Source organism: Enhydra lutris, unplaced genomic scaffold (assembly GCF_002288905.1).
Source record: "Enhydra lutris kenyoni isolate GAN:26980312 unplaced genomic scaffold, ASM228890v2 scaffoldscaffold50, whole genome shotgun sequence".
Taxonomy (NCBI): Eukaryota; Metazoa; Chordata; class Mammalia; order Carnivora; family Mustelidae; genus Enhydra; species Enhydra lutris.
This window is the reverse complement of record NW_019154134.1, coordinates 12,856,399-12,877,657: the sequence shown is the minus strand read 5'-3', so window position 1 is coordinate 12,877,657 and position 21,259 is coordinate 12,856,399. Positions and strand designations below refer to the sequence as shown.

The 21,259-nt window shown below is 38.6% G+C and overlaps 1 protein-coding gene across 2 annotated transcripts in view; it reads right to left on the bottom strand.

Moving 5' to 3' along the window:
* Positions 1-10,226: 10,226 nt before the first annotated feature.
* The window catches only part of LOC111156937 (importin 11), a 198,945-nt gene continuing 187,912 nt past the window's right edge, over positions 10,227-21,259 (bottom strand). For both annotated transcript variants that reach the window (XM_022518094.1, XM_022518095.1), the window contains exon 30: positions 10,227-11,739. In XM_022518094.1, the coding sequence (XP_022373802.1) occupies positions 11,575-11,739 (165 nt within the window). In that variant the 3' untranslated portion in view covers positions 10,227-11,574. The remainder of the gene's footprint in view (positions 11,740-21,259) is intronic.

The following is a 21,259-nucleotide window of genomic DNA, read 5'->3' as shown; positions in this document are numbered from 1 at the left end:
CACTCCGCCCAGGACACAACTCAAAACTGTAGCCACGTTGAATGTTGTTGTGTCTTCTGGAGACCAAATCAAGAGAGGAGCGTAAGTCTGCTGTAGCTGTAGGCAGCCTGAATACCATTATCATTTTAAATTTAACTAAAATAGCACTGAAGCAGATTTTGTTTATTGTAGTTCACTTTGCATTCTCCTTAGACTCAGTGAAACCCAGTCCTTCTGCACAATGGCAGTGCCTTGGGAGAAAGCACAAATATCTACCAGCGGTTCCCTCTCGTTATTTAACCCAACTGAAAAATAAGATGGAAACCAAGGGGATATCCCTTGGCAATGAATTACTTAGAATTCCAAGCAAGCATTCTGAAGCAAGGTTAGTAAATGAGCCTTGAACATTGAACTCTCTTGCCGAAAGCTTGATGACTACTAAGGGGCTGTGATCACCTCATCATCACAGCAGACCGGCACTTCTGTCAACAGGGATTTGGCTCTTACAATGAGCCAAAACTCATTCCACACCTCGTGAGTACATTCAGAACTTGGTTTTATTTTTTTGAGCAGCATTTCCATCCACAAAAGCAGGCTTCTAGATATTAGACACATCATGAGGACAATGTGAAGAGAGAATTTTTTTTAAGGTTTTATTGATTGATTAATTTGAGAGGAAAAGAGAGAGAAAGTGGGGGCGGGGGTGAAGAGGAAGAAGAACTCAAGCAGACTCCACAGTGAACACAGAGCCGCACCCAGGGGCTCCATCTCAGGACCCGGAGATCATGACCAGAGCCAAAACCAAGAGTCACAATGCTCAACCGACTGAACCACTCAAGCACCCTTGAACAGAGAAATATTTAATGTGAGTTCTCTTAAACCCATCTGCTACAGGTTGAAATATGGACCCCTGCCAAAAAAGAGAACTGAAGTTCTAACCCCTAGTACCTCAGAATATGGCCTTATTTGAAAATGGGATCATTGCAGATGTAATTAGTTAAGATGACTGGTTTCCTCATAAGAGGAAAGAGGCACATAAGGTGCCCCCTTGGCGACAGAAGCAGAGACTGGAGTGACATATCCACAAGACAAGGAACAACAAACAGTGCGCCAACACCAAAGGTAGGTGAGAAAAGGAAGGACGCCCCCTACAGGTTCAGAAGGAAATCCTCCCTGCCAATACCTCAATTTTGGGTTCCCAGTCTCCAGAACTGTGAGAGAATAAATTTCTATTGTTTGAAGCCCCTCAATTTTGGGGGCTTTGCAATGACACCCTTGGCAAACTGATCAACAGCATCTCTCAGGATACAACTTCTTTTTCTCACTTTACAGAATGGATGTGTTTTGGAAAAGGTGGATGAATACACATCCAATAGTGGTCAGAAAAAGACTTAAACACTGGAGATGTGTCCCAGAGAATGATTTTGATTATAGGATGCTATCTAAACCACACCACAGAAATCTTGCCAGAATACTAGTCGTTATAAAGTTGACAGGCATTTCTAAGCCTGGCTTCAGGAAGAAGTTCTGCAATAGCTTTGTAGAGCCTGGACCTAGGAGACAGCTCAGCAGCTGAGTCAGCTTATATGTAGAGCACGAACTATTCGACAAGCACTGTGCTGGGTGCTGTACAGACATATTTCTACAGACTATTATTCCTTCCTTTTGTAAAATGAAAACAAAAACAAAGAACGCTTTCCTCTGGGTTGTGACCTCCTGCAGAGCGAAGGAGGAAAGGAATGACTAATATCATCAAGAAGAACTCTCTTTCCCAGTCTCACAATGACCCTTGTCATCCCTGGGAGCACTCCTCTTCCAGAGGTGGTGTCCTCAGTGTCTGTCTCTCACTGCCTCCACCTGCCAGTCTTTCCAAGCTGTTCATCAACCACTCCAGCCACCACTCTTGTAGATCTTCAGGCTACTGAGTCCCTCTTCACCTCTTGTTGGCCTTTCCCTATCTGCACTTCCTTTTTCCACATCTTAGAATCCACTGCCCATCATTAGCCCCAAACTCTGTGCAGCCTCTTTCAGCAACAGCGTCTGCCAAAACTCACCTGTGTGGCTGCAGCTGAGCTGTACCAGGTCGCTGGCGAGAGTGTCACACCACAGAGCTTCGTCTCACTCTGAGTTCATCAGTTCCTACCCCACAGCATCTCTTAAATATTTCTCTGATTACTCACTTCTATTTTGACCACCACCACTGTTAAAAATGGTTAAAGAAGACAAGCTAGATGATACAAAGCTTATGTAACATGAAGCATTCATGTTCATGATGTGGGCAGTCTCCAAGTCTAGAGAACTGCAAAACAGGGCAGAAGGCAGCGAGCACAGCACCCCGGGCTGAAGCAGCTCCACCCTGGGCCTAGAAACTTATTTCAATACCACTTTAACCAAAGACACTTCACCTTCGTCCTAGACTTGCTATAGTTTCTGCAGGGCCTCCAGTGACAAGTGACCTCCCACCCCACCCCTATCCCACGGTCCCCATCCCTTACACATTGTCTTCTGACTGCATTCAGGATCCTGACTTTAAAATGCAAACCTGTTCTTGTCCCCCTTTCACTCTCCCTGGTTCAGACTGTTCCTGGAAGAACGACAGAAACTGACTTTGGCCAACAAGACCCGATGGGAGGCAGATCGGCATGATGCCTCCCCTGCTCATCCCTACTCTGGTCACACGAGCCCTCCCATGGGCTCCCTTCTTCATGCTGCCACAAAGCCAAGATTAATCACATGGTGAATTGTCACTGAGTTTGGAATCCTGAACTTGCTTTATAACTGACTAACTTTGCTTTATGATTGAATAAAGCTGACATTGTGGAAAGACACACCTTGTGTGTACACCTTCATAATGTGCTCTCGTGACAGGAAGCTATGCAAGAAGAAACACATGTGAAGGGTCATAGACTAGAAACTCAAGCTCACTAAGAGCATAGAGGTTTAATCATAAGATTAGAGAACACTCTCTTCTCCACACACTTTATAACTACACCAACAGGGCTCCAGTGTGATAGCGGATTTTTGAAAGAGCTGTAAGATACAGGCTTCCTGTTTGGAGTAGTACTTAGGGAAGTCCAAAGAAAGGAAACAAAACAAGAACCCCAAAATTTGAGAATACCAAGAGCTACACCAAACATCAATCATGGCCTAACTCTTAGCTAGATTAACATAAAGCTCACACTGGATAATTATTTATCTCAGTCCCCCCCACTTTTTTTTAAGACTTTATTTATTTATTTGACAGAGAGAAAAAGAACACACGTAAGTGAAGCAGCAGGCAGAGGGAGAGGGAGAAGTAGACTCCCCGCAGAGCAGGGAGCTGGATGCAGGGCTCAATCCCAGGACTCTAGGATCATCACCTGAGTCAAAGGCAGATGCTTAACCGACTGAACCACCCAGATGCCCCCTTTCCCAGTTCCTATTACCCCATACAGTATATCCAGTATATCAAAATGAGACTCATAAATGACATAGAATTATCAGATAAGGAAATTAGAGTGACTATCATTAATATGAGGGCTCTAAAGGAAAAATTAGACAAAAAACAGGTAATGTAAGCAGAGCAATGAGAATTCTAAGAAAGAATCAAAAGTAAATGCTAGAAATTAAAACACTGAACAGATATAAAACAAAAAAGATAGCCAGGTATATCATGTTCAACCTGCAAAAAAACAAAGACAAAGAGAAATTATCTTGAAAGAAGTCAGGAGGAGGCAGGGAAAACCATTTTACCTATAGAGGAATGTCTATATAGAGAGAAATAAGGATAAGAATAACAGTGGACTTTACACTATTACAAAGCTCTATTACAAAGCTGTCATCATCAGGACAGTATGGTACTGGCACAAAAACAGACAAACAGATCCATGGAACAGAATAAAGAACCCAAAAACAGACCCTCGACTCTATGGTCAACTAATCTTTGACAAAGCAGGAAAGAATGTCCAATAGAAAAAAGACAGTCTCTTCAACAAATGGTGTTGGGAAAATTGGACAGCCACATGCAGAAGAACAAAACTGGACCATTTCCTTACACCACATACAAAAATAGACTCGAAATGGACGAGAGACCTAAATGTGAGACAGGAATCCATCAAAATCCTAGAGAGGAACACAGGAAGCAACCTCTGTGAATTCAGCCCCAGCATCTTTTTGCTAGACACATTTCTAAGGGCAAGGGAAACAAGCAAAAATGAACTACTGGGACTTTATTAAGATAAAAAGCTTTTGCACAGCAAAGGAAACCGTTGGCAAAACCAAAGACAACTGACAGAATGGGAGAAGATATTCGCAAATGACATATCAGATAAAGCCCTAGTATCCAAGATCTATAAAGAACTTACCAAACTCAACATCCAAGAACAAATAATCCAATCAAGAAATGGGCAGAAGACATGAACAGTCATGTCTCCAAAGAAGACATATATATGTCCTACAGACACATTAAAAAAGTGCTCCACATCAATCGGCATCAGAGAAATATAGATCAAAACCTCAGTGAGATACCACCTCACACCAGTAAGAATGGCTAAAATTTACAAGTCAGGAAACAACAGATGTTGGTGAGGTTGTGGAGAAAGGGGAACCCTCTTACAGGGTTGGTGAGAATGCAAGCTGGTGCAGCCTCTGGAAAACAGCATGGAGGTTCCTCAAAAAGATGAAAACAGAGCTACCCTACGACCCAGCAATTGCACTACTGGGTATTTACCAGTAGTAAAAATACAAATGTAGTGATCCAAAGGGGCATGTGCACCCCAATGTTTATAGCAGCAATGTCCACAATAGCCAAACTATGAAAAGAGCCCAGAAGTTCATGGATAGATGAATAGATAAAGATGTGGTATATACATACACACTGGAATACTATTCAGTTAACCAAAAAAAAAAAAAAAAAAAAAAAAAAGAAAGAAAGAAAGAGAAAAGAAATCTTGCCATTTGCATTGGCATGGATGGAACTAGAGGGTATCATGCTAAGTGAAATAAGTCAATCAGAGAAAGACAATTATTATATGACCTCACTCATATGTGGAATTTAAGAAACAAAACAGAGGATCATAGGGAAAGAGAAGGAAAAATAAAACAAGATGAAACCAGAGAGAGAGATAAACCATAGGAGACTCTTAATCATAGAAAATAAACTGAAGGTTGTTGGGGTTGGAGGGATGGGGTAACTTGGTGATAGACATAAGGATGTGATGTAATGAAACTAGATATAAGACTGATGAATCACTGACCTCTACCTCTGAAACTAATGATACGTTATATGTTAATTAATTGAATTTAAATGAAATTTAAAATTTTAAAGAATTAAAAAAAAGTAAGTGAGATTCTCTTCAGAAGCCATGAAAGCAAGACAATGAAGTGAAATATTTAAAGCACTGAAAGAAAAAAACCTACCAACTTAGAATTCTATATGCAGCAAGATATCTTTCAAAATTTGAGGATACTTTCTCAGACAAGCAAAAACTGAGGGAATTTACCACTTGAAGACCTAGTCAGCAAAGCAAAATATGTTAAAAGGAATATTATATATGTCACAAATTTGGATCTACATGAAAAAAGGATAGGGGCTGGAGCAGAAACAAATGAAGGTAAAAACAAATCTTTGAATTTTTAAATTCTTAATTCATCTACAAGGTAACAACATATTGGTGATTATAGAATATGGATGAGACAAGTGATAGTAACATCAGAAGGGATGGGGGAGGAAATGGGAATACTCTGTTATGGGTATCTATACCACGCACACTACATATGAAGGATAGTGTTATTTGAAGGTAGACAGTTAAATATGTACAGTGTAAACATAGGCAGCCACTATAAATAATATAATATAATTGAAATTATAAACAATGGAGGAGGCACCAGGAACTCAAGGCTGTATGCCTCACCTCTATGCCCATTTCTTCATGTGTGAAATAGTAAGGTTAGGACATTCATTTCTTATTCCCTTCCTGCTCTAAATTCTATGACGAAAAGAAAAAAAAAAAAAGAATCAAAATAAATAAATAGTCCCTTAATTCTATCTAAAAGGAGTGGTATCTGCAAGGAGTTTTTGTAAGGTATAAACAGCCTATTAAAATAATCAATTCCCTAATCTATTACACTTCTTTAAATTTGGGTTTTCCTATTTCCATACCATGAGTTTGCCTTTAGCAGGCTTATCTATTAAGTATAATAAAAAATGACACAGATGTTAGAATTACTAGATTTAGACAGGAAACTTAAAATATTGCTCACCTGGTTCTCCATTTCTCAGTGCAACGTGCTGAGTAGAGAACACACCAGGCTGAAAGGAAAAGGCCATTTCACGGTATTGATTTCATTGCCAGAAACAGGACAAGATACGTGCCTTTCAATCCAAAAAGGAAATAAACCAAGCTGCCTCCCTTTCCTAGGTAGAGCTCATAGTGATAACCTCCAGATCTGTGCATAGACTTTCCTTCCCTGGCTGTCAGTACATTCCTGAGGTCGGTGTACATGGTTATGAGCTACAACTTACTTGTCAATCAAAAAGGTTTGCTCTTCTGCTTAAATTGCAGTTCATTAAAGGGGGGGTCACTCTGGGGCTAGCCTAGAGAGCACTGAGAAAATGACCTGCCCCTTCTGAAATGAGATACTGATCTTGCTTCAGGTTAAAGCTATTGAGAAATATTGAAAAGCTCACTTGAAGGTCTACGCCCAGTCTCATCTCCAGCCTTTCCTGCCCTAAGCCCTGGCAATAAAAATCCCCAACTGGCAGACTTGTAGTCACAAGGCCAATTTCCAAATTTAAAACCATGTGCCTGGTCCCAGACAGATAGAAATGTGCTAAGCCTCACTGGACTCATACCTGTTGTAGCAGTTACTTCCATTCCATTTCTGCCCTACTGGGAAATTAGAGCGGCATGAAAATCAATACTTCATTTTGAAGGAAGAAAGGGCTGGATGACCGGACATCGATACATTCCTTCCAGGATTAGACAGCTCTTCGCAGCGCACTTGACTAAATAAATTCCAGTGGCCCAAATGAGTTGGATGCAGGCGTTAGCTGGAACAAGAAGCAAATCTCACTTGTTAAGATCTTTGGCTAATTGGAGACTCTACTTGTTAGAGTAAGAAAGAATTCAAGAGAAAATGTGATCAATGCCTCTCAGTTTTGAATTTTATCCAAATGCTTCAGGCCATACGGAGTCCCTCAGGCCAGGAATTCAACTGCCCAGAACTAAAAATGAAGATATTCAGACTAGTGGCGATAGCCTTTTCCAGGGTATTGGGGTATTCACACATGGGCTCTAAAGCTCTATTCAGACAAGAGCAGGGGCTGTGGAAAAAGTTTGAGCTTCCACAGCTAGATGGATTGGTTTGTACAACACTTTACAGGACATCAGGTTCTATCTAATTTGGATTTGACTGGTACAGAATGCACTTCTTCTTGAGGAGAAAAGGGTGACTTTAAACTGTTTCAGACGTCACAGTCCTATGGAGGTACCAAGATCAAAGCTGCACATTTCAGGAAATGATTATTTCCTTTTCTCTCCCAATTTTGCCAGCTGGTAATGTACTGCTTCTCTTCCTAAAGCGCACGAAATGAAAACTCTCTAAAGTCTGGCATGTTTCTGCCTTTTAAGTCCAACCCAAATGTGATAAAGCACTTTAAAGATAAATAAATGCAAATAATAAAAACAAATAAATAAATACATGATATCTTGGCCAACAGCTTACAAACCCAAATGAGAACGAAGAAGACAGCAACTCCCTTTGTTTCTTCATTTTTAGTGGTGTGTGAGTTCAGGTTATACTAGTGTTTACTAAGATCTACATACCTCTCAAAAACATGATGGAGTGGGGGACTGAGGGAAGAAAGGGGAAAAAATGGGAAAGAAATAGATGTTGGCTAAGAGGTGTGTCAAGGCAATAAAGGATTTTCAGAACCTGAAAAGGTTGATAAAACCCACACACTAGGTTCAGTGTACCTTTTCTGTAGCTCAGCCACAAGACCCTTCTAGGTTAAAATACACTGTAGAACTTTTTGTGAATGAAAAGGCAAGCTAGTAGGGGTTAAGAATTCTAGGGTAAAAATAAAACAGAACAAAAGAAACAAAACTACCACCGAAAACTTCTGGGACTGTAAGGATCTCTTTCAAAACTTACCCTTATAAAGGAGAGGACTGGCTAGCAGCCCCTTAACCATTACAGTATGACCAGAGAGACAAACAGATATCACGTGCCCCAGATGCAATGCCACAGCAGGCATACCACATTACCAGTGGAGTCTCATTGCCAACCAGTGTTAGCCACACCAGATTATGAGCAAATAATCAGAACCCTGGACCATAAATGACATTCCACTAGATAACTGTTTGGGATTCTTCAAAAAAAGCCAGTAACATGTAAAAAGGACTATTCTAGATTTAAAAATTGAACAGCCAAATGCAGCGAATACACATTCAGTGGATTCTGGATCATAAAACGGATGGGCAGCATATAAATGACATCTTTGGGGGCACTGGGGAAAATTGGGAGTATGAACTATTTCTCTTATTGTGTGAACATTCTAACATATTAGTAGATACATAGAGAAATACCATTCTTAGAGGTATGCTGGACTATGTGGGGGTGGAGTGTCTATAACTTACTTTCATATGATTCAGCAAAAGTATATATATGTATGTATATATACATACATATATACACACATATATATAGATGTGTGTGTGTATAGTGTGTGTGTGTGTGTGTGTGTATAGTGTGTGTGTGTGTGTGTATAGTGTGTGTGTGTGTGTGTATGGAGAATGTATTAAAATTTAAACAGTTTGGTGAAGCCAGATAAAGACCAAGCTGTTGGTCATTACACTATTCTATGTAGACTACGACGTTTTTGTAAGTTGAGGGAAGAAAGTATTTTTTTTGCACATGTACCTCTTGTCTTTCTTTTATCACTTCTCCAACAACTTTTAAGTTTCTATTCATGTGGGATTTATAAGGTTTGAAGAAGGAGGCAGAAAACCACTACCCTTAATGGGTGAGACTGATGTTTTAATTCGTGGAACGAGGGATTAGTTGTGAGGCTGTCGAGCTCTTAACATTTCCAGGATCTCACAGATGATACCCCATGTCAGAGTAATTTCAAGGAGTCTGAGTCTGAAATCAGAGCATCCCAGTTCCAGCATAATGCCACTAACTTCTACATAACTCCGCCAAACTACACTGTTTCAGGGTAGTTTTTAAATACATATCAAATTATACATTCTCTTCCCTGCACTCCTGTTGCTCCAGAATGTACGTTTCCATTAGAACCACTACTTTTTAACATGTTGGCAAGTATGTGTTCCCACTGAATTATAAAATTTCATAAGGCATAAGTACCCTGTTCTAACTCTAGAATTTAGCATAGCACCATGGCACAAAACAGAAACTTTAATAATTACGCGCTGAATAAAGAAATAGGTAAAATAAATAAGGTGAAGATTTCTCAAGGGAATACTAAACTTGACTGTTTAACATGCCACATTTAACATGTGGTTTCTCTAAAATGACTGGTAGGAGACAGATGGACAAGGAACCACTTATAATAAAAACTTTGAAATGTTAATGTTGGCCACATGGGCCTTCGTTATAGGAATGAAGAAGTCTCTGGAACATAAGATAAAGAGAAAAGAAGCTATATTTATGGAATAGAAATGATTATTACCTTGTATCAAGAGCTACAGTTCAACCAGAGGCCTGGATGAGTTAACTCATTTGTCCAAAACTTAATGTGTTCGCTAAAAGGCTGCACAAATGAACAGAATTCTATAAATCAATACTCGTATTTGATGCCTAATTATGCACTTAAAATATCAAGACACATGATTTTTTTCCCCTAAGCTATGTTAAACATTTCCTACTTAATGTCCCTTACTTAAGTAATGTAATGTTCCTACTTAAAGCTTATTTTAAACATTTCAGTATAAAAAAATGAACCAAACTCTTTCCCTGAGGTAAGTTTTTTACTGTTTCTGCAACGTAGCTATTTTAGTAATATTTTCTATAACATATAACAAAATCTGTCAGGAACTGGAAAGATGAGTTATTCTACTGTAACTGAAAAACTGGAGCACATTTGGGAATTTCTGTTAACATTGGGAATAGTGCCCTAAATGAAAATAACTGCATCAACAAAAAGAAATTCTTCTTTTTAGATCTGTCTTAAAAATGATAAAGAAATATCATATTAAAGAAGTTTTAAGTCTTTAAATGAAAAGAGAAACTAAAATAATAATTAGGGTTTGCTACATACGTCACCATCACCTACCAGGGGAGAGCCAACACCCACAGTGTGAAAGAAAACATCCCTTTCAAGTCCATGGGGCAATTTTTACAAATTCATTTTTCCTGAAGGGGGAAAAATAATCAGACAAATCAAAGGTATCTTTGGAAAATTTAATTTGGACCATATTTTCTCTCTTGCTGAAAACACCAAGTATTTCCATACATTCTGGGTTCCACAGCTTACAAAGGGGCAGTGGGTTTCCTGCAGTCACATACTGTACCGAACTTTCTATAGAAAGATCAGACATTTTCCAACCTTGCTTTTGAGTACTTCCTTTAAAGGTTCCTTACAATAAATGGCAAGTAAAACAAAGTAAGCCTTTATTTTCACTTTTTTCCCCTTTTTTGGTACTGCGTGTTGGAGGAATAAGGAAGGAAGACGTGTCACGTGAAGTGTTGGTACTCTGGGAATTGCTGCTGGGTCCTGCGAGGTGCACCCATAATCCTGCGGCCCCGACGTGCCCCCATGGTGAGGAGCCTGGAATCGGTAAGTGCGGCCAGTCACCGCTGCGTCACAGCACAGGAAGGTCTGCAGGTTGCCCGGGGCTTCTGGAGGCTCACAGAGGTCCTGACCTTCAGGAGTAATAAAGGAGCCAGGGCCAAATCACAACCAGAGGTCTCCCACCCAACACCGCAGTACCACAGGTTCCCTTCCGAAGCAGGCCTTACAATAGGCATTTAAAGACTAAATGTAATTACTGAAAATGAAATGAGAAAAAAAATCCCTTTACTAATTTTTTGGATCAAATTAGTAAAATGAAAATAAAAGCATTTGATAAAACACATTTTCTATGTCAGAGGAAAACAATTCCCTTGCAAGATAACCTCAGTAATATATATTTGTCACTATTTATATATTTTTGGCTGGTGCACAAATTTCTTTAATTGCATCATCTGAGCAGCTTTGTCATCTTTCAAACTTGCAGTTTCATTAGCTTAAAAAAGGGATAAAGCAGCCAAATTAATACTAATTCTGGTTGCAGAACGACATTGCGGACGTTAACCTTCATCTTCTCAAGTGTTAAGAGCACATGATTAAAAGGTCAGCACACAGTTTCCTCTCTTAACAGAAAACTAAGCAGCTAGTGTCATCAAATCTATATCTAGTAAACACAGGGCCCCTCTGAAATATAAAATTAAATTCTTTTGAGGAATAGGTTTGTGATTTTAGTTGTGCGGGATTTACATTTATTCAATTTTGTGGTAAAAATGCACGGTCTTCACTTCTTTGTAATATACAAGGGATTTTGTCATCGCCTCAGCAGGCTCTCACACACAGACGGCAGGCTGGGCTATGTGCTCTCAGAAACCCTGCAAAAACTCCTGCAGCTGGGTGACGATCTCTGTGTCCACCGTCTCCATGAGGGACTGGAAGCCTTGCTCTCCCAGGAGCTCTTGCTGTGCCTTAAGCTTCTCGTAGATAAACTGCTGCAACGACACTGTGTGGACTGGGTCCTTCAGGGCCAGCTGCAAGACAGAGAGGAGCCACAGCGCGTTAGAGAGGCAGAACACGTCCCTTCTCCCTGCAACCGCAAGGCTTGGTCATCACCTCTGCAGCAACACAACTGCTTCTGCCTCCCTGCTTACAAAAGAGTCTCAAAGAGTCCCACTGCAGAGAAGTCTGCCAGAGAGTTCATTCAGTCCGTCTAGCCTCAGTTCCCTAGGGCCTCTGAGCCCAAGTTATCTGACGAGCCCAATTTTGCAACAGCTCAGGGTTCATCCATGTAAAGAATCAAAACCTGATAGACAGAACATGCCGCAGAGCACTTAAACACAACGGTCCGGGCTTCCTCGCAGACAGACCAGGTGCTCCTGGGGTAGCTTGGGGTGGCCCTCAGGACGGATGGAGGAAACCCTGCCCTCTCCTGCACTGCTGTGCTACTGACACTCATATATATGCTTCTGGTTAAGAGAAAAAGAGAAAGAAAAAGAATAAAGAAAAACAGATTAAAAAAAAAAAAAAACCCAAAACCAAAACAAACATGTACTCCTCTCCCTCTGGGATATCTGGAAATCAGAAGAAATAGAATGAAAAGTAACCCACCATTCCACTTGCTAATGACAAGAATCACAACAGAAAACACTGTGGCCTCCTTTGTCTTTTCTGTGCGTGCGGCACACATATAGATACACCATGTGTGTGAGTCTTTAAATTTATACTATCACCCAAAGACTCCACTCCAACACGTTTTAAGAATTCTGTCTCTACGGGGAGCCTGGGTGGCTCAGTGGGTTAAAGCCTCTGCCTTCGGCTCAGGTCATGATCTCAGGGTCCTGGGATCGAGCCCTACGTCGGGCTCTCTGCTCAGCAGGGAGCCTTCTTCCTCCTCTCTCTCTCTGCCTGCCTCTCTGCCTACTTGTGATCTCTGTGTGTCAAATAAATAAATAAAATCTTAAAAAAAAAAAAGAATTCTGTATCTATTTATGTCATAATTTTTTGTTGAAGGCATGTTGAAATAATCATGGTATCAATACAATTCTAATACTGCCAAATAATCTATCACAAGTGCTGTTCTCTACATTTCAGATTATTTCCTTATACCTAGCTCTACTTTTGAAGGATTACTAAAAGACACAGGCAATTTTATGATTCCTGATATGTATTATCAAGTTGCTTTTCCTATGGTGAGTGCAAATTTAAAAGGTATGAGAGTTTTCAGATAGTGACACTGTTTGTAAAACTGGTATTACTATTTAAATTCTTTATCATTTAAGAAGTGAAAAGTAACACACCCTACTTCAAGCCATACATTTCTCTCATCATCAATAAAGGTGGATATCTGCAAGGCTTCCGTAAAGAACATGAGCTTGTGTACCCAGTATGGCTGCACAAAAATTCTTCTTTTCCTTACTAATTCTCAATTTTATTTTAGGTAGATGAGGTAGCTGGATCACATCTGCTGTTTGGACAATGTAAAGAAATTTGAAAATAATTACCACAAGTGGAAAATATAACTGAGAGACAGGGACAAAGGTGGCATGAATTTGAAATTAAACGCCTTAGGTGACAAATCCAGACTTACATGATAAATCCAAGGCAAGGATGAGTTCAGTTCTCACTGAAGGTGGACAGGAGAGAGAACATTAAGAAGAACTGTAAACACAAAGCCCTGCCTTCATAAGACTAAAGATATCACTGTACAAAATACATAAAAACTGAAAATGAACTTTTACAAATATTTGCTCCCTTAAGCAAAATGCAGTAATGTTCAGTATTATTTTAACTAAAGTGCAAGAGATCTCTTGCTAAAGGGGATGTGCGCTTTGTTGAAATATCATGAATTATCTGTAACAAACCATCTGCTACAATATGAGAGAAATAGAACTGAGCTTGAAATTGATGTTCAAACAAGTGACTCCAACTACTGAAATGAGCTTGGGAGAGTGCTTTAAACGCTTTCACTTGGCTATAAAAAACTGCTAGCAGTTAACTTACCAAATCTCCATCCTTTAATTTTCAACAGATTAATAAAAAGGAAAACTATCATAATATCAGTACCCACCAGATATGGCATACCACTATAATGGTATAATTTTTTTAAGTATATTCATCAGTCATGCAAAGATTAAAAGCATTAGTCTCCTATGGAAGGAAAGCTGTGGAAGGAAGAAGGAAGAAAAAAAAAAATACAGAATCTCCAAATGCATATATTAAAAAATCTTTTAAAAAAACAAGTTTTTCTTAGCTAAAAAGATCACATTAGCAAATAAATGTCTATTTTGGCTTGTGGTAGAAATTCATTCATCACAGCTACTAATACTTTCTTTTGAAGAAATCTATGAGTGGAAGCCTAGTGAGGAACCCAGCCTCCTGGACCCTCCAGACGGTGACCAAATGGAACAGCCACTTTTGTCAAAGCAGTGTCAAAAGAAGGCAGCTAAAACAGATGGTTTATTAAGATTCAGAATCTAGGGGCGCCTGGGTGGCTCAGTGGGTTAAGCCGCTGCCTTCGGCTCAGGTCGTGATCTCAGGGTCCTGGGATCGAGCCCCGCATCGGGCTCTCCGCTCAGCAGGGAGCCTGCTTCCTCCTCTCTCTGCCTGCTTGTGATCTCTCTCTGTCAAATAAATAAATAAAACCTTTAAAAAAAAAAAAAAAGATTCAGAATCTAGTAATACCAAAAAATGTCCAGGTTTCAATAAAAAAAAAAATCACTCATAACCAAAAGGAGGTGTCAAGGGCAGGAGGGAAAAGGGTTTTATTATAAAAGGGCAACACAGAGGTCTTCGGAGCAATGGAAATGTCTCAACCTTGATTCTTATTCATGCTAATATTCTGATCGTGACGCTATAGTTTCACAAGATGTTGTGAGTAGGGGACATGGACAGCAACACATCACAAGCCAGAGAGCTCAGTGATATGGTAACCTCAAACACCAAGAATACACTGGGAGCCATGCAATTAATTTCCTAAAGGTAAATGACCAAAACAGTTTGGTACCTACAGGCCCAAACTGAAACAAGTTAATCACCGAAGAATCTTACAAAATCAGAAACTGTTTACTCTTCTTTTCCACTCATTTCCAATAGTGTGATTATCTGGTGTAGGTTTGCTCAGATCTACAAATGTGAAAAGATAAAAACCTTCTACAGAAAAAACAAAGGAAACAGTATTGAGGCTCCGCTGACAACACAGAAACACTGGGAATAATGAGAAGAGACAGCAAACTCTTCAAAAACAGACCCAGGCTACGTGTGCCCTGTGGTACTCTGGATCGTATCCTGCAACTAACAGCATTAGTGAGAAACTGGGTGGTACCTAAATAAAGTCTGGGCGGTAGTACACAGTAATACACCAGCATCGGTTTCTCAACTTAGACAAACATGCCCTGGTAACGTAACATGCTGACATGAGGGAAAACTGGATGAGGAGCACATGAGGAGAGCTACCTCTGCTACTTCCCCGGAAACCTAAAACTGTTCCAAAATAAAAAAGGCACCTCTCTTTTACGCCAGTACCATACTGTTTTAATTACTGTGGCTTTGTGATCAGTTATGAAAGCAGAAAGTGTGACGCTTCCCAAGCTCTGTTCTTTTTTAAGACTGTTTTGGCTACTCAATGTCTTTCATGGTTCCTATGAATTTTAGAACTATGTTTTCTATTTCTGTAAGAAACGTCACTGGAATTTCAATAGGAATTGCACTGAATCTGAAGATGGCCTTAGGTAGTATGGACATCTTAATATAAAGTCCTCCAACCCATGAATACAAGTATCTATTTGCTTACATCTTAATTCCTTTCATCGATGTTTTGTAGTTTTCAGTGTACGTCTTTCACTTCCTTAGTTAAATTTATGCTTAAGTCTTTTGTTCTTTCGATGCTGCCATACATGAGATTTGTTTTCTTAATTTCCTTTTCAGATTGTTCATTTAGTATATAAAATACAACTGATTGAATTTATTTATTATCTCCAGGTGTTTTTAAAAATAGGTTTTTAGTTTTTTTCTATGTACAAGATCATGTCATCTGCAAAAAGGGACAATTTTTCTCCTACCTTTGCAATTTGCATGCTCTCATTTCTTTTTCTTGCCTAATTGCTCTGAGTAGAATTTCAGGTACTATGTAGGATATACAGAACAGTTAACAAAAAATAAGTCCAGAAATAATGTCACACATATATAGCCAAATGACCTTCAACAAGGGTACCAAAAGTAGACAATGACGAAAGGATAGTCTCTTCGACAAATGGTGTTTAGAAAACCAGATATCCAAATGAAAAAGAATGAAATCCTTATCTTTCACCACACAGAAAACCAGCTCAAAATGAGTAAAACTTAAACATAAGGCTCCTAGGGGAAAAAGCTTCATGCCATTCGCCTTGGCCAAGATTTCACACATAGGTCAACAGAAGCACAGGCTACAAAAGGAAAACTGGCAAGAAAGATGATAATAAGCAAGTTTTATAAGTTATTTAAATAAATTTTAAAAGTGCATCCTTCTGTGGTCATTTGGTGTGGGTACAGCCTGCCTAGACACCTCAATTAACTTCACAAATGTTCAATTATACAACATCTAAGCAGCAAGGCTGGCATGTTCATTTTTGAAATGAGAAAAAAATTAGGTCTCTAGGCTTTGAGTAACATTCAAGGTTGATTTTTCTCAAGTTAATGACATCAAAAGAACCAGAATACACACCTCCAAATTCCTGGTTTTGTTCTCTTTCTACTACTTCCATATGCCTAACCCCCATTCTCATCCTCCACGAAAAGTACATGATCATTTAAGAAATATTTCCATTAAAATGGTTAAGATAAAATTAGAACCTTATAATAGATTTCTGTTATTAGAAGATAATTACCCAGAAATCCTGACTCCAGGGCAATGCCAAATAAATTAAATGCTAATAGCCTAACTCACTTCAAAAGTCCATACACTGGATTTTAATAAGCAAGTCGTTTGGTACTCCTTGACAGTGAAATTATTACTTTAAGGCAGAATGGTTCTGGTTGAACTGTCTCAGGTTCCTCTGTTGGTAATTATAGCCTTCTGACATTTGCCTCGATCCGTAAGATGGTTAGTTTTCAAGTTGGTATAGGATTTTTAGCTCCTGTGGTGCCACTTACAGGATGTACATTTCTTGTACTTTGAGATTTTGAGTTCTTAAAACTAAAAAATATTTCACTGCATTAAATCAGCAATTTTACCCAGCAGGAATTCACATAGCTGAATCCTTTATTTTTCTTAGGTTATGGGGTGTATCATATCACTGTTCATTTTATAAGCCTCCATATACCCACGGTAATTTTTCAGAAATTATTTTCTGTAAAGTTATTTCTGTTGGAATTTTGCTAGAGAGAAAAAGTTTCCTACCTTTAAATATGCAAAAGATTTTTGTAATAGTGATATACTTTCCATGAAACCTGGCAGAATATGTATAACCACACTAGCTATGCAACAAAAATCTTAAAGGAAAATTTGCCTACAACAATGTATTTCACCATGTAGTCTTCAAAAGTTCCTTGGTTTAATCTTTGCCTTAAAATTCCCCTTTTTGATCTCTCATTGTTTCACTACAGGGAACTGTAAATTTCTGAAATATAGCTATATCTAAATTTCTAAAATCTGCTGGATGTAAACTCTCCTAACTTAGTGACTTAACAAAGAGTTTGAGTCCTCTAGATGCCAACCAGAACCCATCTCATCAATAGCGCTCAGCAATGCAAATTTACTAATTAAACCCAGTGTGGAACTCAAATTCCAAGGTAGCCGGCAAGATTTTTATCATCCTTGTTGTAGCTGTCCACTGAGGAATTTAGACCATGGTTTCCATATGATGAACTTGTGAGTAAAGGAGCTGTTTTACACTGCTAGGTCTAGAATGACTGGGACTCAGACTTCATGAGATAAAAAGGACAGTGCATATATGACAAAAATGTAAATTGTAATTTAGCGATTAGCTGTTACCCAGGTTTTCTGATAGAATTGTTTTTCTCTCCATCAGTCCCAGACCATTACTACTTGGGTTATTTTTACTCTACTTTCAGTCTTATTCTGGTTATATCTTTCTAGGTGCTTCAAATCTTTACAAAGCAAGCTTCAAAAAAATGCACAATTAATCAATGAGCCAAAGTAAGTATTTCAAGCCCAGATCTGAGCAACAGAAGATCTGTCTATGTCTTCACATTTGTTTCAGTATGGTATGTGATTAAATAGCAATCACAATATTTTATCTGCATTTACTAAATTCTAATCACGAGCAAGGCGTGTGCTCAGCACACACTAGGCCTTTTACACATTTTATTTCGTTTAAAACTCACAATAAGGAATCCTGAGGAAAGGAAACCCACAGCATATAACCAAACATTTCCACAGAGTGGATTTCACTGATAGCAGCACACTGGGTATCATGTGAGGAACACTGAGAATTGCTGATGGCTAAGTCCCACTTCTAGAGATTTTGGTGTAACTGGTTTCAGGCACTAGAATTTTTAAAAGCTCACAATAATCTGATGTATATTTAAGAGAAAGAGTGCTATAGAAAATTCTGGAAAAAAAAAAAAAAAACAGTTTTGAGGACTAAAACTTCAAGTAAGCCCAAGAAAATCTTTACAGATATCTTCATATTCATTAAAATAAGTATGGTAATAGACTAAATAAAACATACAACATTTCAAAATAAAAACTCTTAAATTAGTAATTCTAAGCCCTATAAACATAATTCCCATATACAACCCCATATTCTATAAACTCTTCAGGGATTCCTTTTTCCTTTCTCCTTTTCTCTTTTGGTTTCAATGAGACATTTATGAGGTCCTTTTGCTTTACTGTAGGCAAATTAGGGAGTGGCAATGTCCCCCCCAACCTTTTTTTTTTTTACTCACCAACCGAAAGTTTGATGCCTTTTTTTATTGTAGTTTTTGACTCTAGAATTCCAAAGGATTCCCCACATCACAAGGTAAGTAAAATACAAATCTGTGAGGGACCTTTATTTTGCCTGCTTTTCCTAACTGGTTATTGCTAGTTAGTATCAGCAATACACACTGACATATTTTTCACTTAATTGGTTATCTACTCTCCCCATTTGATTCGTTGATTTTCCTGGACTTTTCTGACTTAACCATCCATTTAAGTGACAAATGACTTATCTCTGCTTTTAGAATTCTTATACCCACACTAACTCAAACGCCCTCTTGCTCTCTTTCTTCTCATCACATTGGCTAGAAATTCTACCTGACAGACTATCACTAAAATTTTTTCCTCTTCCTCCTAGGTACACAGATAGACCACATCTCCCAGTCAATAGGATGTGAGCAAAAAAGATGTGTCATAACACACCCTACTCTTAAACCACTCCTACTCATTCTTTTTCTCCCTGTCTCCCAACAAGACAGAAGCCAAAGTGGCAGCACCCTCAGCACATCTAGATCATTCCTGAATGACTCCAAGAATTACATACCTACTCATAATCCTCTCTTTTTTGTGTTTTTCCTGAGTGAAAAAAATATATATTGATATTCGAGGGGTCTGTTTTAGAAGATGACATCCTCCGGCATTTAGATCATTCTCAATAGTTGGTAGATTCAAATAGCTATTTCAAAAATCATATTGAAGTCATATTCTTCTATTTCTATTTCACTAACAAATTTTACCAGGAATAAATGCCAAATTTAATGTTGGATTAAATTTGCTAATGGTCACTTCCTGTTTTGCATCTATTTTTATAAATAAAAAAATTATTATTCTTTTTTTCTGTTTTATTCTTTTCCTGGCAGTTGCCATAGTTTTCTAGGTTTAATCTTTTCCTTAAAATTTGATAGTACAAAAAGAAAGAAAAAAGGAATGCAGGAAAAATAGGGAGAAAGAAAAAGAAAAAAAGGGAGAGGAGAGAGGTAAGACAAGCTGCTGCTAAAAGGTATCACTAGTAAAATTAAATGCATTAAACTACATTTCTTTTTAAATTAATAATACATTTCAGTAAAACCTTATGAAATGAACAAATAAGAAACATCACTAAGGGAGGTTTTTTAAAATTTGCTTTGTAGAAAAATGGAGAGACAATCCAAAACATTTCTTCCATGGTTATAAGTCTATCTCTACCTGGTCCTAAGTTGGTTTTTAATTTTTCACATTTTGGAAATTATATTTTATGAAAAAATTGTCTATTCTGACAAGATTTTTCCATTGACTAGCCAGGACTTGCATGCATAATTCCTGAAGTTATATGTGTCCTTATACCTAACATTTTATATTTATGTTCACCCCTGCCACACCCCACCTTGAATGTGGCCCACCAGAGTAGGGCTTTGGGAGGTCAGGTGAGCCATGGAGTTTTGGCTCAGGTCTGTTTTTCAGCAGGCCCTGTGGGTTGCCCATCCTCTGGTAACTTCCTAGTTCCAGAATGTATATTAGACTGAACACATTTAGCATCTAGCAGAATCCCCATACTGAGTTCTGGGTTTCCTTAAAGCTGACTTTCTTTTACTCACATCTTGAAATAAGCTGGGGTTTTTTTGTTTTGTTTTTTGTTTTTTGTTTAAGATTTTATTTATTTATTTGAGAGAGAGTAAGAGAGCACAAAGCAGGGAGAGGGGCAGAGGGATAGGGAGAAGCAGACTTCCTGCTGAACAGGGAGCACGACTCAACTTGGGGCTTGATCCCAGGACCCTGGGATTATGACCTGAGCTGAAGGCAGATGCTTAACCGACTGAGCCAACCAGGCATCCCTAAAATGAGCTCTGAGTTAGTTTATTTTCATTGTTTCTTTTTGATAATAAAATTACAGAAGACTATGAATAATTTAGTTGTATCCACATATTTTAAGTGTAATAATCTCACTGTGGTAGGTCACCTGCTCAAATTGGCAAGCTTCCTCTTTAAAATACTGTTTAAAAAAACTTTGTGATCGGTATTTTTTCTCAACCTTTGTTTAATTTCTGGTTTTATTCATTGTGGTAAAAAAATATGATCTGTACTATTTCTACTCTGAGAAATTTGGTCTCCTTTATAAGCCTAAAATTTTACATACATTTCATGAACATTTGAAAAATGTTTATTCTATCAATAGTATAGAATTTTTATTTACGTAACAAGTCAGGAAACGACAGATGCTGGCGAGGATGTGGAGAAAGGGGAACCCTCCTACACTGTTGGTGGGAATGCAAGCTGGTGCAGCCACTCTGGAAAACAGCATGGAGGTTCCTCAAAAAGTTGAAAATAGAGCTACCTACGACCCAGCAATTGCACTGCTGGGTATTTACCCTAAAGATACAAATGTAGTGATCTGAAGGGGCACATGCACCCGAATGTTTATAGCAGCAATGTCCACAATAGCCAGACTATAGAAAGAACCTAGATGTCCATCAACATATGAATGGATAAAGAAGATGTGGTAGGTATATATATACAACGGAATACTACGCAGCCATCAAAAGAAATGAAATCTTGTCATTTGTGACTACATGGATGGAACTAGAGGGTATTATGCTTAGCAAAATAAGTCAATCAGAGAAAGACAACTATCATATGATCTCCCTGATATGAGGAAGTGG